We start from the raw sequence: 16,818 nt of genomic DNA, 5'->3' as shown, positions 1-16,818 counted from the left end.
AAATCAATTCCTCTTGGTTTGAATTTTACATGAGAACTCAACAGGAACACATATTTCTGAAAGCAAACCAAAAGAAACAACATGTGGACATAAAAATGCTAGCCAATTTTCTTCCCATATTTTAATTTCTTTCAGAAAAAACAGTGGAGAAAGACAAGAGCCAAAGAAAAGGAGCATGAATTTGCACTAAGTCATTAATACATAAGACCTGTGACACCAACTCCCTAAAAAGTTATTCTGCACCCTTACTTTAACACTAATATAATGAATAAACAAAGATGCTGTCTTGGTCACACTCTTATTTCAAAAACTGCTTCAGCTACTGAGACACAGGGTCTGGATCAGGTTCCCCCAAATTCCCATTTAATCCCTTTGAAACTAAAATAGTTTCCCAAATGTCATTGTCAAGTGTTTTTCTGCATGGTTTATAATCGATAAGAAGTCAATCTTAGAGGAAAAGAAACTGAAATCAGAGAAGGCTGTCACATTCATTCACTTCTCAAGAAAAAAATGTACTGTTATTTATGTGAGCCAATGATCACGTTCTTACCCGTCAGACTTCATTACCTGAAATGAAGGAACTTGGATCAGGCTGCAGGGATCGGAACTGATTGACATAGTACTCTCGCTGCTCTTCGGTTATCCTCCAGGGTTCATCCAGGTAATTACTGTTGTTATCCTGTGGTTCTCTCTCCACTGAAAAGGACTTTAAAAATAAAGCAAATTATCAGAAAATCTGTCCTTAGTGAGATGACAGAAATATTAAACACCAATAAGTTATCATGCACTATAATACTTTTTTACTCAAGGGAACAAATTTAAACATCTTGTAACTAGAATGTAAACTTCTAAAAGGCAGACATCATGCTTTATATTTTTTTTGCATTCTCCAAACTTGTTAACAGAACTGGATATGAAATATTGAACACTTGGCGAATGACTAGTTTTTCTAATGTGATGAAGGCGGGGTAAAAAGACAATAATTCTTATCTTCGAATATTCATATTTTGATGCTTTCAGCTGAGCTGAGTAGATAGTAGAATAATCTAGATTCTTTTTAAACCATAAAAGAAAAATCTGGAAAGGCTATAACCACATCACCTTTCTTCCTGAGGCATTCCCATTGTATAAATCTAGAAGTCAAAAGTTCCACCTCCCCAGGTGCTACTTGCATGGCAAATCAGGATTACAGAACCTCTCATTCCACATCTGTGAACTGGGGATAACACTTGGTAACGGAGCTGGGTAGAGTAGCAGCTCGCATGGTACCTCAACAAACAGGGTAACAAGGGGTGCAACAGACCTGCCACTAGGGGTCGTGCAAGCCAAATTTGAGGATTTAAGGATACAAAGAACCAGACAAGCAGCGCAGGAGGAAACAAAGCTCTGCAAGGCAGTGTGGAAAGAAGCACAAAGAGTGAGTCTGGGCAGAAGAGCCCAGGGCTTTGTTCCAACTTGCCCTTCTACCCTAAGGCTAAGGAGCAACTTTCCAAGGGCCATCTTCTTGAAACCCAGAGGTGAATACAAAGAACAAGAGCTTTTAGGACAGCAAACCAGGATAAAGAAAGGGAGAGGTATTACTGCTAATAAGCCATCAAGTTGCCTGCTTCCAAGCACACTATCAAGGAATTAATCATTAGGAGGGCATCCTACTCATACTTCTAGAAAAGACAGACCATCTCCTCCCTCTTCCTCTACCAACACACCCACCCCATTGTAGGAAGTAATTCTTCCCAGGTCGCTCAGGTCTCCTTGGACTGCATTCAAAGAATAAACAGAACTAAAAAATTTTGAACTGTCATATAACCTCGAGATGTCCCTCTTTGAAATTTTCATACTAGGTGAGTTTCCATTAAATGTGAATCAACCCATTTTTAAATGTCCCGGAAAAGTACTATCCTTTAGTTAATACCTTCAATTCATAGAGTGTTTTGAAATTTACAAAGCATTTCACAAGCTCTAGCTCATCTGAGCATCCTAGAGTGTTTGAGAAGTAGACATTGCAGGTAGTAGTATCCTTTTCCCAGGTGAGAAAATGGAGGCGCAGAGATCCTAAGAAGGGACTGGCCCCATATCCTTCAATGAACCCCTGCAGCCAGCAAATAACTGCCCTCTTTTTCATCTACTGTTCAAAGCCAGGATCTTGCACATCAGGTTTTATTATATCAGGTTGCATCCATCTGAACTGTTTTCAGAAACTCCTTATCATTCTGGTAAATAAATAATATAAAGAAAGCAAGGAAGGTCAGAAGTCACTCTGAGCACCCAATGGGCCACTCAACTTTCCAAAATGCTCCCACTACATTCCAGGGCCAAATTCAAATGCTCCAGCAACACTTTCTGAACAAGCCCAGATGTCTGACCAGGTTCCGGGACAGAGGATGTCACCCAGGGAAGAGGATGTCAGAGTGACATGGATAGGTTCCCAGCCAGACTATATGTGTAGAGTTCACAGAAGCACTGACCTCCCAGTCGGCACTGACAGAAACAGCTGGAGTAAAGGAGCCTAAAAGGCAGGGCATGGGCAGGACAGACAAGAATAGATGTTTATGAGTGAACCATTACACGAGCTGAGATGGTTCACAAAGCCAGTCAGACAAAGGTGGAAAGCTCTGTCCCAATGCTGCCTTCTGAATCAAGATGCTGAAATCTCCACACTGGGTGTTGGCTTCTGCCTGGAACTGAAGCTGCCACATCTAGTTGTTGTTGTTAATGTCAGCTCATGTTTGTTCTTTCTCTAATTCCATAACCATCTGCTCCTTCTATTTCCTCACCCACATTACCTCACTCCTGAGTAACACCACTGGCCTCTTCATCAGGTCTCGAGTTTACTCTGACACAGGAATCAGAAATCACAGGAGAAAGTGATTGATTCCTCTGCTTAAAAGCATACAAAGATGACCTGTTAACCTAAGAAAAAAAATCCACTTCCTCCAACTGGCCTTTAAGGCCCTTAAAATCTAGCCTCCACCACGTTCACTCTCAGCAGGCTTCAGATTGCACACATGCTCACTCTTCATGGGTCAAATTTGTGTCTTCTTCCTGGAACACCCTTCCTCTGATCCCAGCCTGCTGAAATCCTACATATTACTCAAGTCCCATTTCCTCAAAGGTTCCCCAGTGTACCTGCCAGGCCCACAGTCACTGCAGATGGCCCTGCCCATTCCCCAGCTCTTCTCCACAGGGGTGCCTGGCAGCCATGTGTGTACCACAAGACCCACTTCACACCTGGTCTCACCCAATTGAGTTCAATCATGGATGGGGATGGGGACACAGTTTCGGCCTGTGGGATGCTCTGGCATAGAAAGCTCTTCTGTAGCAAGAACTTAGGCCAGATGTTCCTTCTTGGGAGTGTGAATAAGAAATATGAAGATGAATAAGTAGAGAAAGCAGACCCTGAACAGATGCACAGCAGGGCTATGATGGAGAGTGAGGGCCAGATGAGACTGAACACCATGAAGGACCCAGAACCAAGCATAAGCAGAACCTGTGAGGTAAAGAAGCACTGAAAGAGTAGGGAGTGAGGACAGCTCTAGACAGTGAAGGTCAACAGACAGTGAAGCAAACTCAAAGCACTTAGGGCACCTTAATGCAGTACAAGCACTCATAACCAAGAACTCCCGCTCCTCAGGGCCACTCGGACACTCCTTGTCTCTCCTCCCTTGGATTCCCATTAGAACCCGAATTCCTCATCCTTCTCAAAAAAACTTTAGATGGCAAGGAGAGTTCCTTCTCCCCAAAACTAAAGAGGCCTTACAACAAAGAGAGGGTTACATGACCACTGTGCACCCCATACCTAGTGTGGTCCTCACACTGGCTTGCACTGAATGTGTTAACCCACCCCACCACTTTCCCCTTGCTCCTCACTGCATGCTTTTAATTGATTTAATAAACCAAGTAATTTGAGCATCTTAAAAAATATGAATCCTTATTATAAGTATCACACAGTTTAAACACTTCAAGTGCTCTTGAATATCATCACTCAGGTTTCAACCTAGAGGGCCAGAACAATATCATACCGTCCTTTCTTCGGCATATAGTTCCTAGCAGGTTGCCTTGCCAATGGGTTTCAGCCCCAGGCAAGTTCACTATGGATTCAAAGCAACCAAAGGAATGACAATAGAACATCCTTGGGATGAAAGGGTTATACCCAACTTTATTTCCACGGTGGCAAGTCAATCACCAGAATCCCGTTCACTCAGAGCAAGTCTGCATACAGCAAGCCGGTCTCTGCCCCTGGACCTCTCTGCCTGCACAGCTGTCCCAGTCTCTGTCCTCGGCGCTGCCACCACTTCAGCCTCTGCTCTCCTGCAGCCTTGCAGCCATGCCACCGTGTCGCCAAGACAACTGGCCAGGGCTCTTTATATAGACTCAATAACAACACGTTGTGTAGTGAGCTAGACAATCAGAGCCAGGTGAGAATCCTGGCCACAGGAACCTTCATTTTATCCACACATGTACATCACAGACACTAAGAAAGTAGCGTGGGGTCCACTTATTAAAGGGTTCTACTAAGTTCATGGGGTATGTCATATTGAAAGAAATGCAGAAACACTATGCTGTGCTTAATAAACGAAAACCCCTAAGTCCCTTTCATACTTTAAAGTTTGAGATCTATCAAAAGAATATAAAAGAAGTCCCTATCTGTATTCCAGTAATTCATTCACAGTCTCTGATCTCTATGGGGAGTTCTCAACTTCCATATTCTTTGAGTGAGTATTTCAGCAACAGGTAATGGCATATGTAAGGGGTAGATTACATTCCATATATCCTTAGGCTAAAATATTCTTAAACAAATCTGATTCACTACAAGAAGCAAAATCATTTGAACTCTGCTGCATAAACAGTTACCCACTCATTCATTCATTCAACAGATACTTATTGATCACCAACAATATTCCAGACACAAGTGATGAGGGGATACACTGATGGGCAAACAGATTCTTTTTCCCCAGGCAGCCTAGAGTCTGGTGAGGGAAAAGACAAACAGGCAATCTCAAAACAGTGAAAAAAAATCTCAAAGGCCATATCAGCATCTCCAGCCAAAGGTCAAGGTGGCCCAGAGGTAGGGAGGGCAATGAGAGGAGTAAGAGAGAAAAGCCACATGATCACCACCACTGGAAGGCTCATTCCATCAGTGGGAAGGCAGCTCAGGACCTGTCTGTCAATAAATAGGGAGCCAGCTCACTGAAGAACCCAGATGCATGCAATGTCTTCTCCAAATGAACCCAAACGTCAACCATAACAATCAACACAACTTTTCAGACAAAGATCTGAAAAACCAGCCACCAAAGAAAGAATAATTGCAAAGGCTAAAGGTATCAAGAAAAGGAGGTAGATGAGCTATAGAGCCTTGGGCTTCCAAGAAGCAGCCAGAACCAGGCAAAGCTCCACTTCTGCATGCACCCTAAGAGGCCTCTCCCAGTTCAATTCCAGCTCCAGTGGTTTTGTTGGCTGGGTGGAGATACTTGCTAGCTGGTGCCAATTTTGAGATCTGCCAGCATTTTTAAGTAAAAATGAAAGAGAAATCTTCCACATCTGTCTGCTTAAGCCACATACATATGGTTCATTATACAGTTTCTCAAGACACAGGAGAATTAGGTTTGCTTGTATTTAAAACATTCAAACCCCTGGTTTTGTTTCAAGTGAAATGCAAATATTTGGCACTACAAGTTATTATCTCTGGGTGAAACAGGCTGTTTTTAATGAAAGAGACTTCAAAAGACTCATTAAAAAGTAATACTATTAATAAAATCCCAAAAGGTGACATTTTCCCCTCAAGAATCTTAAAAATCAAGCACAGCTGAATAATATGAATTGCAAGGAGGCACTGTCAAGGAGAATTTGCAAAGGGTGTGTATATTGTTTCAACCCCAGAACATTTCTGTTTAGAATATAACCCTACCCTGGAGGAATCCTGTAAATACTGCCTTTTATCTGCAATTACCTGATACCAGTGTCCTTTTGGTGCCTTAGTAAACAAACCATCTGAAGTAGCAAAAGCTCATACCAAGTGCACAACGAATATGAGAACACCTCCCCTGACAACAGTATTTTGGAAATAAGATTGCCATGGTACCGACCACTCATCAAAACATGATTTCATGAAAGAAGATGTGGTACATATACATAATGGCATATCATTCAGCCATAAGAAGAAAACAAATTCTACCATTTGCCACAATATGGATGGCGCTAGAGGGTATTATGCTCAGTGAAATAAGCCAGGCAGAGAAAGACAAGTACCAAATGATTTCACTCACTTGTGGAGTATAACAACAAAGCAAAACTGAAGGAGCAAAACAGCAGCAGACTCAAAGACTCTAAGAAGGGACTAGCAGTTACCAAAGGGAAGGGCTGGGGAGGTTGGGTGGGGAGGGAGGGAGAAGGGGATTAAGAGGCATTATGATTAGTACACATAACGTAGGTGGCTCACGGGGAAGGCAGTATAGCACGAAGAAGACAAGCAGTGACTCTATAGCATCTTACTACACTGATGGACAGTGACTGCAATGGGGTGTGCTAGGGGGACATGATAATATGGGTCAATGTTGTAATCACAATGTCGCTCATGTGCAACCTTCATAAGACTGCACATCAATGATGCCTTAATAAAAAGAAGAGATTAAAAAAAAAAACCCATGATTTCATGAGCGAAGATGTGAAGAAACTCAATCACCCTAAAGAAAAAAATGGCTAACAGGCTAGTGAGACTAGACTATAGCCCAAGTGAGATTATTAATCAGCCTAAGGAAAGATCATGGGAATCGAACAGTCATGGAGCTGAGAAAAAAAGAAGAGTCACAGAGGCAAACGACAGCAGAGCTCATATGTGGGATTATGGCAGCTGTTCTCCCATCATCACACCCCACCATGCCTCATGTAGAAATGTTACTGAATGACTGCCCACCCAAGAATGACATTTCCCAGCCCCCAGTGCAGCTAGGTGCAGCCATGTGACCAAGTTCTAGCCTATACAATGTGAGCACAAGTAACCTGCATGTTTTCCAGGCAGGGCTAGCACCCTGTGGCACTCCACTATGCTCATCCCCATCAGCCGCTAAATGGGGATGGCACAGTCACAGGACAAAAGGAGCCCTGGTGCCTGAATCACCAAATAGAGGAAAGCCATCTGCCAACCTGCTGGATGAGTGAGAAATAGAATGTGGTAAGTCATTAATATGTGGGACCTATTTGTTACAGCATCTGTTACCCAACCTACCCTATCCTTCAAGCAAGGCCCAAAAGAAAGGCAGATCTGCCCAGTCCCAACAGCGCAACCATTCCTACACTGAAGATGGAAGCATGAGGCTTAGTTTTATCATTTCACCACCTAATGACAGGAGACGGTTCGGAGCACACACAACTTTATCATTTGATTGTCCATGCAGACTGTCAATAGGGACAGCATGTGGCTGCATCTTAATAGCCATCTTTCCTTGTTTGGTTAATATGAGTTTATCTTTCACAGGTTTGAAGGAGAGTCCCGGGGAGGATGTACAGAGTAAGAAGAAAAGGCTAGGGCAAAACTGTGGGAAAACTGTTAAAAGAGAAATGAAGAAAAAGAGCTAGAAAAGGAAACATATATGGGAAGAAAATCCCACATATGAGCTCAGTAACTTTGTTCTTAACATTCAACAACTCTGTAGGACACTCCATAATCTTGTTTATACTCGTCTCCCACCGCAATTTCACTATAATAGAAGGCCCATACTCAACTCTCATCACTGCTATATCCCCACCATGTAGAAAAGTAACTGTAACATGGGAAATGCTCAATAAAATGTTAGCTGAATGAGTAAACAAGTAATCGAATGATTGGACAAATTGTCCATTCCGATCAAAAGACAGACAGATTAACCTGAGTGCTCCTGTAATGACTGGAGCTGAACTTTACATGCATTTACCAAACAATATCACCCAATGGTATAAAGGCTGGGTCCTTTCCCTTACTATGAAATTGGAAACAAATCCTTCCTTTTTTTTTTAACTTATTTTGAAATAATTATATATTCACGGGAAGTTGCAATAAATTACTTCCGTTTTTGCCTGTAGAGCAGTTAAAGTTAAATTCTAACAAAGCAATTTAACCTTATCAGTTTCTTCACGGAAATAAAATCCACAAAGATGCCTTTAATCACATATTGCCAAACTCTCTTAAAGATCTAATTTCAGCAGCTTAGAAGGTTGACTGCCAAACTGTAGGAATAACTAAATCTAATGAGCAATAATACACTGCTGTTTTTAAGATAAATTTTTTAAATGATCACCAGATACAGGAGAATGTTAGGTACGTATCCATTACTTTGCTAAGTGCTAGGTACTGTAAGCCCCTGAATACACATGACTATTTTCATCTTCACAACCCTGTGAAGTAGGTCCCATTATTCCTATTTTGCAGAATAGAAAACCAAGAGTTAGGGAAGGGAAGTGACTTACCAAGACCACACACCTAGTGAAAGGTAGAACCAGAACATGAGCAGAGTCCAGACCATGTACTCATAATCAGCAATCCCTGTAGCTCTCCCCTCTCATCCATGTACCCTGTAACAATGCACCATTTCCCTTTAAGAAACAACCTCACAGCAAGGCCGCAATCATTGCAGCAATTCTGCATATTGAGAATCTGAGCTTCAGATATGAATATCCTATACTTACACCTCCCTTCCCATTATCTACTGTTAACTGTAGATTTTGGCCAGTGAATTATTAAATTATACAGACAGAGCACTATCTTATTTCTCACATCATTTTTGCCTGTAAGCATCTGGCTTGTTTTCACATCAGGAAAAAATCCTGTAGATTGCCACACAATACAAGTATTCAATCATTTCACTGTAATTTTGGTATGTGGCACTAACAGTATTTTGGTTAGCATAAGAAATGTTTATGATTAGTCACTCTCCAATTCTTCCACCAAACATGCTACTCCAGCAGGGCATGTTTCCTTAGGACTTTGCTCTCTGCTTAAAGAAGTCCAGGAGAAAGTGAGAAATCAGCAACAGAGGAAACTGACAAGGCTGTGGACTTCCAGTGCCCAGTCCTATCCTTGACAATTAGGTCAAGTCCGCCTGTCTCTTCCCCACCACATCCTCCCCTTAAGACTCAAGGCAGCCTGAGGTCAGATGAGAAACAGATGCGCCAAGTCTCAGGCTGAATTCAAGGAATATTTTAGATAATGAGGCAAAAGATTGCAGGTTCTGGAGGCAGATGGTCTTGGGTTCAAATCCAGAAAAGCCACTTACTCACCATGAGACTTGGCCCAGTTACTTCATTTCTGAGCCATCAGTTCCCCCAACTCAAAGGCACTGCCTACCTCCCCAGCCTCATCTCCCACTCCAGGCTCTAGCCACCCTGACCTTTCAGTTCTTCAATTGTGTCCCCACTCCATATTTACACGTTGGATTGGGTCACTCAACATCCACTCCACCCCCTCTTCTTATCACTTCTTGCACTGCAGATATTGGCTAGGTAAAAACTACCCTGTGCTAACACCTCTGCCACTAGAATTCCAGATGGGACTTAGGCTCTACTAAACACAACCACAGAACACTGATTCAGAAACAAGTCACAGGGTGAAAGAGGCAGGGAACAAAGCATTCATTTTGCTGGCCTAGATCAAGGCATGGCGTGGAGCAGGAGCTGAAAGCTATGAGCAGCAGTTGCCCAATTTCTGCCACATTCTGATTGTGGCAGAGGCAAAGCTCCCTTAGCTGTCCAGTCCTGCTGTGCAGTTTGGGGAATTATTCCTGCTAGCTCGGCACAGTCTGAATCTTCAGCCCTCCCGAAGATTCAGTGGGCTATCCAAACCCCTTACTACAAATCCCTATTTGTTTAAGCTAGCCAGAGTCAGTTCTGTCATCCACAATGAAGAACCCTGATCAAGACCCACCCTTTGGACTCTTCCCGCCACCTGAGACCTCTTCTCACCTCCCAGCACCATCCCTCCTTTGCCTGGTTAACTCCTACTCATCTTGCACAGCTCAGTTCAAGCATCACCTCTCTGGGGAAGCCCTCCCTCACTTTCGAGCCCTCGGTTGGATTTCGCTGTTATGCCACTAAAGTACTCCGTTGCCTTTAGGGCAACTCTCAGTTTCCCAGTGTACATGTAGAGGTGGGATATCTGATTCACATCCATCTATCTCCCCACCTCCCCAGTGCAAATTCCCTGAGAGCAGGGGCCACATTTGTAGTTCTCTGAGTTCTTGGACTACCCTGCATGATGGTTGACCCACATAAGCACTCCATAAGTATTTCCAAATCAATGAGTAGAAGACGTAATTTTGCAAATAGTCTACCTTGCGAGACTGTTGGGAGGACCAAAAGGACACACACAAGTGAAGGGGCCCCCCAGTCCTGGGATGAAAGAAGCATACAAGAGGTAGTAATTCTTGATGGGATAGGCAATAGGGGGCCTGACAAAAACTGCTCACCTGAGATCAGGCAGAATACTGATGAGCCTAGGACCTGAAATGGTGCCACTGCAAAGTAGCCCTTCAGTATTCATTAACTGAGATCCAAGGGTCCTGGGGAATACCCCAGAAACACCACTCTCCTTTCCAGCTTTAAAAAGTACTGTCTGTGACCAGGAGTTCAATCTGGTATTTTCAACCATACATGAGAAGCTAAATCAGAAACACTCCTGTCTACCACATCAGTGTGGGCCCTAGATACTACCAGGAAAGTTCTGGAAATACGCCTTTAAGGAAATGCCCATACCTGGTAGAGAAAAGCAATGCTGACCACACAAATAAAATATGCTCATTTGCTTTCATCAGTAGTATAACTGACCTGTTGTAATACCACCATATGGATGCAGAATTCTAAATGTGTACCAGCCTACCATTTTTACCCTCCCCCCACCTACCTCTAAGCATGGATGCTATACGGTCTTAAGGCAGCACCCAGTCTGTTCTAAGAGGCTGAATCAATGTCTTTTTCCCCCAAAACATCCTTTAATCTCTATCCCAGTTACCTTCTTCTTATACCCTGGAACCACCTTTCTTTCAATGACCCAGTATCTCTTTACCATTCTCATCCTGTAACACAAAACATTTTTGCCTTTCATGTAGAAGTACCTCCCAGCAAAGAAACCAAGTAGCTATCACCACTTTAACTGTTAAGAAGTAAGAGTACATGGTAAGCACCTGAGGAACACAGTAAGACACAGCTAAAAAAGATTTTGGCTGAGAAAAGTAAATTTCAGTATCAATTGAAATAAAATGTTTTAAAAATAAAGGCTAGAAAATCTGACAAAGAATTATAAGTAGGTGAAGGAAATAAGTAGGAAGGAGGCTGATGCTGTGAAAAATAAGACCTCTTCATGCTACAGTGACCACTGGGATATGTGGGGATCCTAGGTAGACTCAGTGAAGAGTTCAGAACACATCGACCTTTTACCACTGAGGAGATGGTAAAACTCCAGGTAGGGTGTGAAATCAAATGGGGAATGAATCTGGTAAAACAAGCTGTCAAGGCAAGAACAATGCACATGAATTCCTATGAAGTTTATCAGACCAGTTCTTCCTGTTACACACAAAGGCAAACACGCACATAGAGTCTCTCCTCCCTCTTCCTCCTCTTCCTCCCCCTCTTTCCCTCAGTCTCTTTTAGTTCAGTCAGAGGAGAACACAGCTGTCTAAGCAATGCTGAGGGTCACACACACACACACACACACACACACACACACACACACACACACACACACTGTGTTAACATTTACAATCTCTAACAACGGAAGACTTTCCTAGCCCTAATTTTAACCCATAAACTAAGTAATTCAACTTTACTGCCATGAAGGTATAAACAAGAAATCCCTTGTGCCACCAGGCCTGAGAAGCTTCAGAACCAAAAGGAAGCTGGGGTCCCTAACCTCTTTCAAAGGCCTCCGGTGCCCAGGACCTCCTCTTGACCATGCAAGAAATCATTTTCCACATATCCTGTAGCCTGTCACTTGTCCAAAACAAAAGACACCTGCCTCTGGTTTCAGACTGGTAGGAATGACAAACCAGTAAAAAACACTGATAGCCCAGAAGCAAAAAAGGGCATAGGATATGAAGAACCAATTTACAGAAAAGGAAATACAAATGACTTGTAAACTTAAAGATATTCCACCTCACTAATAAAGAGAAATGCTAATTAAAATTACAGAGATATCACTTTTCACCTATCAGAATGGCAGAGCCTTTTTTAGCATATTGTGTTTGCATGGGCATGGGAAAATAAACTTTTTCATACGTTGTTGGTAAAGTGTGTAAATTGGTACAGCCTGTGGTTTGAAAATACCAAAAATTTTAAATGTGCAGACATTTCACCCTATTCTTCCATATCTAGGAACTAATCCTATATATATGCAAACAATGCTGGGACTGCAAGTTTCAGATGTTGATCAGAATGGGCTGGTTAAATGATTAATGGAAGATGTATACAATGAAATACTATGCATTTGAAAACCCAAAAAGATAAGGAAGTACTTGTGGAACTTCCATGTTATTAAAGCTTATTTTGAGTAAAAAATGCAAAGTGCATAACAGATATATAGTATGCTACCATACTTATAAAAAGGGGACTATATATTTTGCACATATTATATGTAATTACATGTAAGAATACCTATAACTCACTTGTATATGCATAAAATATTCCTAGAGCAATAAAAAAAGGTCACACGTTGCCTCTGAGCTGAGGAACTGGATGGCTTGGGGAAGGGATGGGAGAGACACTTTTCACTCTATCCTTTTGTGTCTTTTGAATTTTTGACAGATATTTTTTAAATTCCTGATTGCTCTGAAGAACAAAAGCATTTGAAAGCTCACATCCAACACCTGAAAAAAACCCTGAATTTCCTAAAATATTAAGCAAAAAGACTATTCATTCCAATGATTGGATGCTGAATTTGGCATAAGCACCTCTAAAATACCAAGGTCATGAGCTCCAACACTAGCCCAGGGTCCCTAAAAGTCTCCCTCAGTACCCAGAGGCCACCCTTCTTCCAATTAGGCAGGAAGGACTTGAATACAAGACAACAGAGGAAGCTAGAAGAGAGCAAGATTGCCATCAACACATTAAAATGGCACTGTGAGGGGAATTAGTTACCCCAGCCTAGCCTAGCACCATGCCCAATCCATACTAATCCTCTAACCACCTCTAACCTTCACTTCAGATCCCCCCACTGACATGACTAATTCAGGTTGGCATTTTGCATTCTGGGATGTGGAGTCCAGCCAAAGCACACTGATAGGCATAAGAAGGAAACTTAAGAACTAAAGAAAGAAAAACACATCAGCCATGAAAACCACAAACTGCTGTCCCAAGAAAGGCCCCTTGCTCTCATCTTAAACAGAACAAATGCTCCAAACAGGAGGGGATCAGGGGGTGTGGGCAGCAATGGCGGGGTGGGCCTCTACTGATGCCAAGCAAACACTAAGGGAATCAGACTGTTGCAAATTATTACACTGGACTATTAAATCCATTCCAAGTCATCCATGTTGCAGAAAAGAGAAGGGATTTGTCTGAGGTCACACCGAGTTTGGCTGGCCCTAGATGAAAACCTGTCTGGTTTTATCTACACTATACAATGAAGTCCTTTGAATGGTCAATTGCTGCCAAATACTTATATCCAGCCCTGGCTCTCCCCAGTGCTCATATATCCTACCATCTCTTTGACACCTCCTCTAGGCTAATACAAAAGCTTAAGTCCCAACATCCAACACTGAGCTCTCCTCCCAATACCTGCAACACCAGTTTTTCATCCAGGACCCCTTAGCTTAAACAGATGACATCACCATTCATTGGTTTCTGAGCCAAGGACTAAACTGTGTTCAGCGTTTTAACTCCAGCCCTACCACTTCCAGTTGAGACCTTAGCTAAATTAAATAAGGTCTTTAAACCTCAGGTTTTGTCATCTGAAAAATGGGATAACAACAGGAACTATCTGCTAAGACAGCTGTGAGCACTGAAAGGATGTACATAAAATGCTAAGCACATAGAAATGTTTTTGTATGTTCAGTCTTCTCGCCTACTCCCCCACCCCACACCCTTCACCTGGTTACCTATGATTCTGTCTTGTTTCAACTCAAATGTTACTCTCCACTAGAAGCCTTCTTTGATCACCCCCTGCCTGCCAAGGTCATAAGCCCTCCATTTTCCTCAAGGCGCAGTGTGATTCCCCCTCACATCACATATCATAATTATATATTTACTTTGTGATGGTTTGATTAATGGTCATCTTCTCCCATAGCCTATTAAGCTCTATGAGTGCAGGGACCGGAAGTGTTAGACCTAATTTTTGTATCCTCAACACAGTTCCTGACACTTACTTGTTATTTAGCAAACAGAAGTCAGGTGAAGTACCCAAGAAGCATATTTATCAGCAGAGAAACAGACCTAGATATTATAAGAGAAGTCACAGGACATCAACCCAAGTGAGAACTCATGTCCATCCCATCTAGGGGACTAGGTAGTTAAGAGCCCAGTGAGCCCCATCTAACCACTGGGAAGTTCATGACTAACTGCTTGTTTGACCAGGATTCTAACTGTACAGGATTTGGTCTCCACAGAACTAGAATACACTCTCCAGAAACATGCATAGCCATACCCCAGAGATTTTTTTGGATAAATCCCAGTCCCTTCCATACCTTTCCTAATGTAACCATCATTCCACAGTGTGTGTGATTCTCATGTTTAAAGACACGTATTTTCACACCACAGGACCTCTAAACACAGCCAGCTACTACATTTGGGGCTCAGCTGAAGAAACAGTTCTGTGTTCCAACTTGGGGGTAAAACTGAGCTCTACTGGACCTAGCAGGAAAAGGCATGTTTGCTCTCCAGTGCCAATACCAATAAGGGATTTTCAGGAATATCTTGTACTACACTCAATGTTTCTTTATGCAGCAACTCCAGAAATCTAACCTCCTTGTAATATGGGGCTGTAACGTATAGCAAAGTATTTTTCAATGCAGCTTTTGACACCAGGCAGGACTGGTTCAAATTCTGGCTCTGCCTCTTACTAGTTATGAATGAAGCCTTAGACCCCATTACTTGACCTTGGCCACAGTTAACTCATCTATACTAATAGATAAAACAGTACTTCCTACAGTTGTAGGAAGCATTAAATATAAAGACACAGCATATGGCTAAATTGTTATCTTTAAGAAAGTTCTTTCTACAAAGCATACCACCTTAGAAAATAAAAGTTCTATAGCTAACACAGTTCTAGGTGCAACACAGCACCCCATTCCCAGAGGAGATTCAATGAACAACAGTCTTCCTCAGCCTTTGTTTATTCCGTTACAGACTACCAGGCCACTTCGTTATGGGACTATCTGATACCACTCTTCTGAGTAGAACTGTCTGAGCATAAATGATCCTTGTCCCCAAGCTGGACAATTGAAATGTTATACAAACCACCCAGCAGGGTCCCTTGTCTTTAGGGTCAAGTGAACCCAGTTTCCTTACAACTTCTCTCACGCATATGCGCACACGCGCACACACACACACATATCCTTTTTTAAGAATATAACTTCCCTGGCATAGGACTCAGAGATGCTAACAAGATAACAGTTGCAGACAAGGGGCGGGGGAAATAAGAGCTCTTCAGCCAAAGGAAAATACTGGAGAAAGGGAAGCTGAAATTTTCTAAGCTGTGGTGTAGCCAGGAGAAACTGAGGTATCACTTGTGCTTCTGCCCTAATATTTCGTTTATCTATTACACAAAGGAAACAGTAGTTGTTGCCATTTGCAAAGTGACTGTTCTCCAAACAGCATGAGACCAGGCACTGAGAGAGAATACAGAACTACCTTTGCCTTCCAAAAGCTTGCGATGTAACTGGAGGCACAAAACAAACGGGCAACAGCTAACTATGCCCTGAATGAGTAATAAAGAGTAAGGCTGAGATAAGATAGGCTGCTTTGGAAAAAGTAAAACTCTCCTGAAGGAGGCACCTAATGACTAGGCAGATGAAGGTGGAAGGAAATTTGAGACATAGCAAAGACAAAGAACCAGGTTGAGTTGGCCTAGACACACTAAGAAGGGATAGAAACATACAGAATAAAACACATTTAGGAAAATGTATAAGCAACAGAATAAGAAGTGCAATATTTGCACGAGGGGGCAGTTTTACTTCTTCCTTGAAAAAAAATGAGAGAGCAAGCAAGCCCATCAAAAAACCATGTGTCCAAAGTCACCCACCAGCAGCACCCCTCAAAATCACTTACCCGAATAAGGGAGGCCTGGTGCCGAGGGGCCTTGGCCCCTGGGCCCCCCGATGAGGGTCCTTCAGGCTGGACGAGGGGCTGTCTAGCCTCATAAGGAGCTGAAACAGCAAAAGAGAAAGTCAGCATGGTACACTGACTCCACCCAACCTTTACTACTTCACACTCAAACTAATAGAGCATCTGCTCTTCAGGGAAGAATTTGCAGAGGAATTAAGAGTTTATATGCCTAGGGCCAATTAGGACAAACAAACCTTGATGCCCCTGGCTACAATTTAACTAAACAATCTAAAGACATTCAACCAATTCATGGTAAGACAGGAAAACAGTTACATCAGGTTAAGGATTAGGAATAAATTACAAGAGTAGAAGGGGGAGAACCTAAAATGGGATAGAAAACAATCAGCAGTTAGAAAAGTGCCATGTTTTAAGTGTTCAAATTCTAAATATAAGAAAATTCTATATATACCCTACTGGTTAAAAGTCTTCCATTCATCATCCACCCTGCAAAGAAGCAAAAAAATAGGCATTTTGAACACTTAACATTATCATTTATTTTTTTTTTTTAATAAATGGCACTGTCTTCTTTTCCCCATTGGAAAA

The 16,818-nt window shown here is 42.3% G+C and overlaps 1 protein-coding gene across 10 annotated transcripts in view; it reads right to left on the bottom strand.

The window, feature by feature from the left end:
• REPS2 (RALBP1 associated Eps domain containing 2) overlaps positions 1-16,818 on the bottom strand; it is a 234,520-nt gene that overhangs the window by 126,368 nt on the left and 91,334 nt on the right. For all 10 annotated transcript variants that reach the window (XM_073228224.1, XM_037020519.2, XM_037020520.2 and 7 more), the window contains exons 5-6: positions 16,219-16,316; positions 568-706 (exon numbers count right to left, since the gene is read on the bottom strand). In XM_073228224.1, coding sequence (XP_073084325.1) covers positions 568-706; positions 16,219-16,316 — 237 coding nt within the window. The remainder of the gene's footprint in view (positions 1-567; positions 707-16,218; positions 16,317-16,818) is intronic.

The sequence above is a fragment of the Manis javanica genome, chromosome X (genome assembly GCF_040802235.1).
Source record: "Manis javanica isolate MJ-LG chromosome X, MJ_LKY, whole genome shotgun sequence".
NCBI lineage: Eukaryota > Metazoa > Chordata > Mammalia > Pholidota > Manidae > Manis > Manis javanica.
The sequence above is the reverse complement of the archived record's forward strand: the minus strand, read 5'-3'. Positions and strand labels throughout refer to the sequence as shown.